The 9,012-nt window shown below is 44.6% G+C and overlaps 1 protein-coding gene across 1 annotated transcript; it reads right to left on the minus strand.

Annotated features, from left to right (window-relative positions):
* Positions 1-785: 785 nt before the first annotated feature.
* Positions 786-8,967, minus strand: PKDREJ (polycystin family receptor for egg jelly). The gene has a single exon (XM_065829406.2). The coding sequence runs from the start codon at positions 8,717-8,719 to the stop codon at positions 809-811; it is 7,911 nt and encodes a 2,636-aa protein (XP_065685478.2). The 5' UTR covers positions 8,720-8,967; the 3' UTR covers positions 786-808.
* Positions 8,968-9,012: the final 45 nt, after the last annotated feature.

Raw genomic sequence — 9,012 nt, forward strand, 5'->3', positions numbered from 1 at the left:
TCCCCAGCTATAAAATGGGATTTTAAAGTTCAGGGTGAAGCACTTCCAACATGACACTGTAACAAAGTCTTCTGCATATAAATGCAATGCAGTGTTGCGAAGGTTTACTATTAATTACCAGGTCACACCCTGATAACTCATCCTGTATTTCTTTTGTTCCTTACACTCTGAGTAGTAGGGATTTATCAGCATTCTAAGATCTCAGGCCATTTTTGCTCTTGGGTTAGCCTGTGCTTGGTGAGAGGCAAGAGTCCAGCTCAGACTCCTTGAGCAAACTCCTTGTACGTCACCTCTGCGAAAAGGGCACCAGTTCCCACATGTGACGGCTCTGGTTGACGTGGTTAGTAACACCATGAGACACAAGGTCATGCTCGGCGAAATAAATGGAGCAAGGAAAGTTTTTTTTCGAAAAGTAACTTTTACTCAGAGTCTGGCTGGGCATCCGTCTACAGGTGGTGTGTGACTGCTTTTGTGTCACTGGTGGGTTTGGGTTTTCTTCCCCTTCACTTGTTAAACTGTCCTTATCTCACCCCACAAACTTTTTTCTCGCTTTTGCCTTTCAATTATCTCCCCATGCTGCTGGGAGGGGAGTGAACGAGCAGTCAGGCGGTGGCTTACTTGCCAGCCAGGGTCAACCCACCACACCAAGACAGCCAAGTACCACAGAAATTGATGCAAAATAGTCTGGAGAAAATCTGAGCACAATCACTAGTTGAATCTTAAAAGTAAATAGTTTATTTATGAACATTTATTTGAAATGCAAGTATTAAAGAGTAAAGACAGTCTTGAATACAAAATCTTTCTGCGCTTAAATTACAAGATAAACCATTTTTTTCCCATTTATTTCTCTGTTCTTGAGCCCTAAATGTCGCTGATGTTTTCTGCGAGGCTGCCCATAGAGTAGTACACTGTGAAAAAAATCGGGTTCACGGGATTTGGATGTTTTACAGATCAAAAGATAAAGTATCTTTCTGAGCTTTTGCAATATAAAAGTAACCGCTTGTGCTTCATGAGATGGTTCTTCATATACAGGTTGTTTCATATCTCCATAGGCAGATATAATAAGAGCTTGGAAGAGATTGATCAAGAGACAGATCATCACCAACATGAAAGTGGCTAGGAAGAAAGCCCCCAGCAACCTGTTGGATGAAAATGAGGTCTCTTGGAATGCTGAAACACAGTAAGAGACTACAGTCTGAGCTGAGTGAATCATGTTACTGTAATTCCTTTCATGCTGCCCAAACACAAGGTAGCCAAAAGCCATAAATATAAAGAAGAACACTGCCACCACGAGGGCCATTGAGGAGATTCCAGGAAGGGCTGCCAAGATTGATCTTTCTGCCAGGCGCACGTCGTAAAAGACCCGAGAATATTTTAGCGTTCTCAAAACGGCAAAAAACGTTAAAAAGCCCATAGTAATCCTTAAAATCTGATCTAAAAGAGAAATTGAATGGAAATGAGCGAAATCATATGGATGAGCTAAGTAAAACCTGACGACATCTGCTCCCGCCTTAAACTTTATGATCTTTAATAAAATAAAGAGCAAGAATGCTGATTTTAAGCCAAAGTTGATTACATTGGAAATGGTTTTAATATAATGTTTTTTTTCTCGGCCTATCGTGTAAAGCTCATCTGCAACGTAAACGATCAGAAAGGTAAGCAAAATTGCAAACACAAACTTTGGACCTACAGTTAGCTGATGATAAATGGGGATCGCAAAAGAGTGTACTGACAAACTTGGTTTTATGATCCCCAAATGAGACATTTCAAATATGACTGAGATGGTGCAAAAGAGATCTACATCTGGGTTAAATGTAGTTAGTTCAACAATCACAGCCCATGTCTTTTCATCAAGCCAGTTGCTCTGTTGTAGGGCATCCAGCCTGGTCGTTGAATTAGCTCTTCCTTCTTCAGGAAAAAAGTAAAATGTGTATCCTGTTGGTCCATATGTGTGCAAATGTCCATAGGAATAATACGTCCATATAGTCTTGCTCTCCTGATAAATGAACCCATCGTAACCGCTGGCATTCTTGGAAAAAGTCTGGTTGGTAACCTTTGTCCAAGTGCCAGCATAGTTACTTTTGTCTGGGATGTCCCAACCATATTTGTGAAGACAGTGGCTTTTACTGATCACGAAGTTATTTACAAAGCTGTGAGGATGGAAACATTTTTTCTTAGTACCTTTAGCCCGCACTTGCCTCATCCTGGGCAAACCAATGATTTTGGACCAGCTCTCGGGAAGAAAGGTTGGCTGAATGTCATTGTGGATCAAAGGCAAGAACGAGTCTTTCACCCACACGTAGATCTGTTCTAGCTTATCTACAGTGGAGAGTTGTGGAGAGAATTGGCTACGGATGAATTGGGTGTAGTGGAAACAGTTGGTGTTGTCAATAGGATAGGCAAAAATTAATAGCAGTGTTAAAAAGAGAAGGTGATTGATGAAATCTTTTGTGAAAATAAATGCCTTGATTTTAATTTTTGCCTTTTTCAGCATGTTTGCAATTTCATCAGCTTGTAAAGGCTTATAATGCTTGGAGGCTCTGACTTTATCAAGTTTCAAGTGCATTTGTCTCATCTCATCAGCACTCATAAGGTGTCTAGCCAACTTAATCTCAAGATACTTTTCCTGAGTTAACCATGTGATGTTTTCACAGGTTTTGGGGCGAATTGTACTCAAAGCTGAGAAAAAACTGATTTTTATAATTGAAATGAAAAACACATTCTCAATAAAGGAGATTAGAGATGCTAAAAGCCACTCCATTGAAGTCTGATAGCCATAAGACAAACCATATAACACAATGAAAAATGATGACACCCCAGTTACAGCTATAATTAGTGCCCACGAGAGATAGACACACCACCAACAAAAAACTATGTGCTGAGTCTTGTGAAGGAGCATGCTTAATGGGTTTCTTTCCTTCTGAAAGTTCCCCCCTTCTTCTGTGTAATCACTAACAGTGGAATTTGATGATGGCCTTTTCTGGCAGGCCTTATCCATTGCGGGGGAATTCGCAGTTATCTTCTGCTCCTCTGTTCCAATAACACTTGCATCTCTTTCAGAAACTGTGCAGTTTTGGGGACCTCCCTTGCTTCTTGTCTCCCCGGAACCTGGCGGATTCTTTGAGATGGTGGGACAAGGAAGGTTCTCCAAGGGACTCATATTCCTTGATTGTGCTGAAGTTTCTGAAAGGTACAATTTTTGCAAACGTTCCTTCCAGTTCCTAAGATTCCCAGACAGGAGGGGTGAAGTTGCCTTTGGGTCTGTCTGAGCCAGAGAACGAGGAGAATTCTTAAATAAGGCAATTATCATCATTTCCACAGGTACGGTAAGCAAAGCACATTGAATTCCTACTGTTATTGATCTCAGATACCTCAAGTGTACTGGAGATTCTTCATCCTTGTCAGCATTAAAGAACATAATGTTAACAAGCAAGTTTAATAATAATATTGCTAAACAAGACGACAACCTTTGGAGCCTGGTGAAAGTGCCACTGAGAACATAAGCAAAAACCGAGTACCACAGATGGCCCTCTGCCAGGCTGTTGGCAAAATTAATGCAAAAATAGTCGATTCTGGACAGAGGTGTCTTGGGGTTTGTGACAGAAAATGTTCTTTCTATTACGTGATCGCTCTTGTCAAGAGAAAGCCATTTCCTGCACAAAAAGAACCAGGTCTTCCTGGTTGACACATTCTCAACTTTGGCTCTGCTTAAGAACCAGCCTGGGTTTGGGCCCTTGTTATTGTGCCAGACCCTGAGTGAACAAAGGTCTCCCAACTCTTTCTTGGTAGTTAACAGAAAGCAGTCAGTGCTTCCTTGTTGGAAACACAGAAACTGTGGGTGCCGTAAACGATGGACATCACTTGTACCATTCTTGCCAATGAGCTGAAGAAAGACATCTGCTCTGGTTCCAGCTCCCCAGCGACTGCCTGTGTATAAAGTGACCAAAAAGGCCACTTTATCAAAGGGATCATTGTCTGGCAGGACTATAATCTTGTCTTTACTGTCCCTGTCAGTCCTGTCTTTTCTCATGGCCCAGAGGGACAAAATAATGTAGACCAGAAAAATAAAGAGCACTGTTAAGAGGGTCACTGGGTTTTTAGGTATGTCTGCTATCAGGGTTTTCCCCAGATCTACTGTGTTGGGAGTAACTATTACTTTGGCTGCCAGGAACCTTACGTCGTACATGGGTTCATCTAACTCAGTGTGGACTAGCTGGCTTCTGCCTTTGCGCTTTAGATTGCAGATACACTGTACTCTGTGAAAGTCAGTCAAGGAACCAAGCTTGCACGTGTCTTCTCTCCACAGACTTCGAAACCCATCCAGAAATAAGCACTGATCACTAAATACATGTATGCTCACCAGTCTCTGGGTTTGATACCTCACGACATAGGGTATCTGCAAGACAATGGAGAAGTTCTGAGTGTCTGTACCGTTTCCTTGAGCTGTGGCTGTCACCAGTGACTCTGGGAGACAGATAATATAGGGAGTCTTAATCTCACAGTCAGCACTATATGTCTCATTTTCGCTTGCAACTGTTGACTTGTTGTGAAAAGCATCAAATGAGGCTATGGGGTGAGCATGAGTGATGTTGGTGCCTGTAAATACTAGCGCCTTGAAAGTAACTTTTAATTTTGTCAAGATCTGCATGTACACGGTCTTGGTATTCTTGTTGACTTCGAGAGTAAATCCTCCAGTTGTGTAAGAATGTGTTTTATCAGGTCCCATTGCTAATTGAAAAGTTGAAGATTCCTGATCTTTCCTAGCAACAGTAATTTCTGCTCCTTCAGGCATGAACGTTAGTAGTTCCCCATTAGCCTTGGTCTCTGCCATTTTGAACCCCAAGACCATTGTTGTGATTTCTGATGTGTAACCTAACCAAGGGAAGGGGTTCTCCTCAAACTCAAAAACAGCAGTGGACATGACATCTTGGGTTGATCCTGAATAATTCCCCTTTTTCAGTAATGGATGAAAGCAATTCCTGCAGGTGTTTCTGGCAAAGGAAGCATTTGCAATGTTCCAGGTTTCTTCTTTTGTCAAAGTGATATTCCAGTGTTTTGTTTCTATTAGCGTTTCTGTTTCTCCAGGGACCTTGCCCTGGAAGACTATCTCTGTTAGATTTTCCAGGATGGAGATGACTTGTTTAACTCCATTTACATTGACATTCTTGCGATGCAGAAGAGCAGCTTTCAGGATGTTGGACAAGCATCTTGCTATTCCACTGGTCTGAATTTCTGCATCTTCAGACCAATGGGTCTTATTCCTTTGTGTCTTCAGCACTCCCGTAACTTCTACCAGTTTCTTAATGGCAAGGTCTTGTGATCTAATGTTAATTTCATCAGCTTCTTCTGTCACTTGAGAAAGCGAAGCAACTACTTGGTTGATTTCCATTTCATTGTCAAGTGAAATATTAAGGGCTGCTTTAATCAGGCTTTCCCGAAACTGAACCTTGGAGACCTGGAGAGTTGGTGTGGCTTTAATATAGTTTAAGACTGAGGCTGCCAGATAAGACAAATAACCAATACTAAAATAATCTCCAGTCTGGAGATAAGATGTCATGGGTGCACTTAAGCCACTCACTGAGGCCAGCAGTTCATGAAACACAACAGGTAGCGGTCGACTGTTAATTGGGTTCTCTACACGGACAGATAAACTCACTTGGGTAAATGCCCCAATGGAATTGTGGACTTGAACGTAAAGTGTCAAGGTGTATTTCTGAGAGGGCACTCCAACTGGGAGAAAAGATGGAGGAGTTTTAGGCTGATAACCAAAGTAGAGAATTGTACCAAATGTATTTTCCTCCACAGAAGTTATTTTGGTAGTTTTGGATACATCGGAAGCTACAATCACTTTATATGTCAGAGGCGAATGGCTGTCAAAAAACCCCCTGCATTGAACAACAAATCTTGTCAGAAAAGCTGTACCTTTGTGTGGGTTGATGATACATTTGCCAGTTCTAGGAGGAGGATTTACCTTAAATGCGTGGCTGTGGACTGAGCTCTTACCATCCCAGGTAGTTATTTTCAACACAAGTATGTAGGATTGAAGTTTAGTCTTTGTAAAAGTCAGAGCATGTATAGACAGGTAAGGCCCAAACCTCCCTGTTGAGGTTCTGGAAGACCAGTCAAAGTTAATTTCTGTAGAGTTTTCTGAAAAAAGGGACCAGTAGTAGGTTGGCTGTCTGTCTGTTCTACAGTTTTCGCATTTTCCAGACAAGCTAAATCTCTCTGTTGGAATTAGAATGCTACCACAGTTTTCAAGGCATGTCACATGCACAGAGAGCGTGGAGCTGGGCTGCACAACTACAGTTTGGTCAGCGTAACTCGTCCTTTTATCCTTTTGAATCACTAGACGAAAGTAGTATATGGTATTTCCTGGGAGGGATTCTGGTCGCATTGCTTGAACTGGACCTGAGGATGTTAACCATCTCAAATTTCTCTGGTTCGGATGGCATTTCTTTCCTGGGCTGATTGTCATGGTTTTATAGTCTGACAGCTCTTTAGTGCAGTACCAAGTAAATGTGATTCCCTTTAGTTGTTCTTGAGAATCAGGATCATAGGATGCGGAGCCATCAAGAGTCCAATTATCAGAAAAACCCACTGTGCGGAATGTGCCTCCTGCAATATTTGCCACTAGATCGCCACTCTCAATCTGAACATAAATTTTATCTGTGCTGTTGACAAATATGTCAGTCTGCAACGGGTTCATCACAACAGTGAAATGAAAGAGATACAACCCATAGTCTAAAGTATAACTCGGAATAGTTATGGCTACCATATGTATACTATGCAGTGAAGAAAAGTTCATTGGGTTTGACCAGTTTGGCATAGTTTCTGTGTCATTAACACGATAGATTCGCCAACTGGGCCTGACTTGTACAGGAACTATGCAGTCTATTACCACCCTGGCATAGAGATTAAGAGGTGTCCCCCTTTTCTGGTGCAAGACATTGCTGTGAAAAACAGGTCTCCGAATGCGTGCATCTTGTATGTAACAGGGTGCTTGCAGGCAAGCCACTGGTGCTTCTATGGTTTTTGCAGCGTAGTTGTTGACTCTGACTCTTAAAAGAGCTGGTGTAAGTGCACTTCTGCTACAATCCACTTTTGCCACAAACCCTGTGTATTTCTCTGGATCAAAGGGTAAAGCAGAGCGACGGACAAAACGTGTAGCATTTCTTACGTGATCACTGTATGTGTACGTGCTGTTCTGGAGAAGGCGATCTTTTTGTGTTCCAAAAAGCTGCAGATGGAAGGTCCACTCACACTGAAGCATCGGGTGTTGTGCAGGGATAAACCACACTAAGTAAGTAAATCTCTGCAGAAAAGGATGGTTGCTGCTGAAAATGTGGACTTCATGGTCTCTTTCTGTCAGAGACCTCAACAAAGCCCTGTTCTGATTCAAATAGAGGTACATATTGAACTTATACCACTGGAAGGCCACAAACTCTATGGAGAACAGGTACAAGAGCTCCTTGTGTTGGTAGAACACAGTGCGTGTGTTAGGGCCATCTGTGGAAATAGGGCTGCTGGTTTTTTTGGTTGTGTGAAATGTTCCATGGTTGTACCTCAAAACATAAGTGCTCCTGTTGGTCTTCCCTGGGTGAAGGTTGACATAGGTGGAAGTTCCTCTGCCTGCCGTTAGGCTCAAGGTACCATTGAATAGATATAGTTCTCCCATCAATTCCTCAAACTTCTTTCCATCAACATGAAAATAAATGCTGGCCACCACCATCTCACGTGGGCTCTGAGGTGTGGGAACAGCACAGAAGTTGCTCTGCAGAGTAAAAGAACTGTAGGAATGGAGCCAACCTCCTATAGCCTGTGTGTCCACCAGTCTGTAGGCCAGTGTCCTTGGGGTAAGGGGCTGAAGCTTCCAGGAGAGGCTGAGGGGCTGTTGAGGAACACTAAGGAGCTTGGAGCTGACACTGAGGACATGCAGCAAGTCAGGCTCTACCTTGAGAGACAGTCTGAGGCTTATCTGAGGTATCTGCTCGATGCTGACTGAAGCAATGTGAAGCCCGTGATGCCTGTAGCGCACAGTCAAGCGGTAGTTGTAGTAGGTGGCACAGGTCTGTTGCAGCTCGGCTGTTGGGTAGACAGCAGGTGGTGGTGTGTCTTGGTGCTCACTGCTGGGAAGGAGAAGGGTAGAGGGACTGCCTCTCCGGCTGCTGAAGCGATACTGCCAGCTGGCACTCCTGAGGCGTGCACACCAGCCCAGCTCTACTGGCTGCCACACGTGGATCAGGCTTGTCCCTGGCCAAAGCACGAACAGCCGCATGTCCTGCTCAGACACCTCAATACTCACGTTGCGGTGAAGGCACTGGGGCACAGCACACCAAGCAGATGAGCACTGCACTGTAAGGAGGCTGGAGGAAACAGGTGGAGGAGCACTCATCTGCAGCGTGACTTGGCCTGACCAGTGTGAGGTGTTCTTCACCCAGGCCGAGTTCAGGTACCAGAAGCAGCGTGGCGGGGGTGGTGGCCACCCCTTTTTCCTTACCGCCTCTCGCCTTGCTCCTGGGGTGGGCTGGTAGCGCAGGATCACAGTGCTGTCCCACAGGCATGAGACCCGGTGCTCGTTGTCCTGCCGTTGGGAGACTTGCCCATGAGGGCCCCAGCAGGTGACCAGCAGCGGTGCTGGCTGGAGACGGGGAGAGGAGGTCCAAAAGCTTCGGAGGCAGCAGCCGAGTAGCTGAATGAGGAGAAGAAGGAGCACTTTCATGGTGGCGTGAGGCAAAGGACAGGAGGGAGCGGAGCCGCTGCAGCACGACCTGGCCGAGGGTGACAGATGGGAGACCCCAACTGCTGCAGAAGGGCTCCAGGGAGACCAGAGCCTGCTGGTGAGAAAGGAATTTGCCTTAGGAACAGCAGATCCTGCACGGATATATCCGATGCCACGAGAACCGAGTATTTCGGGGCCAATAAGCTACGCGAAACACCTCCGGCGACACGGCAACGAGCCGTTGGGAACGAACCGCTGCCGCCGGGTCCAGCCGGCCCCGCCCCCCGCTGGCC

This window comes from Patagioenas fasciata, chromosome 1, assembly GCF_037038585.1.
Source record: "Patagioenas fasciata isolate bPatFas1 chromosome 1, bPatFas1.hap1, whole genome shotgun sequence".
Classification (NCBI taxonomy): domain Eukaryota; kingdom Metazoa; phylum Chordata; class Aves; order Columbiformes; family Columbidae; genus Patagioenas; species Patagioenas fasciata.

Excerpts from the sequence above, each read along its gene's own strand:
- PKDREJ (XM_065829406.2), bottom strand. The coding sequence starts at position 8,719 with ATGAAAGTGCTCCTTCTTCTCCTCATTCAGCTACTCGGCTGCTGCCTC.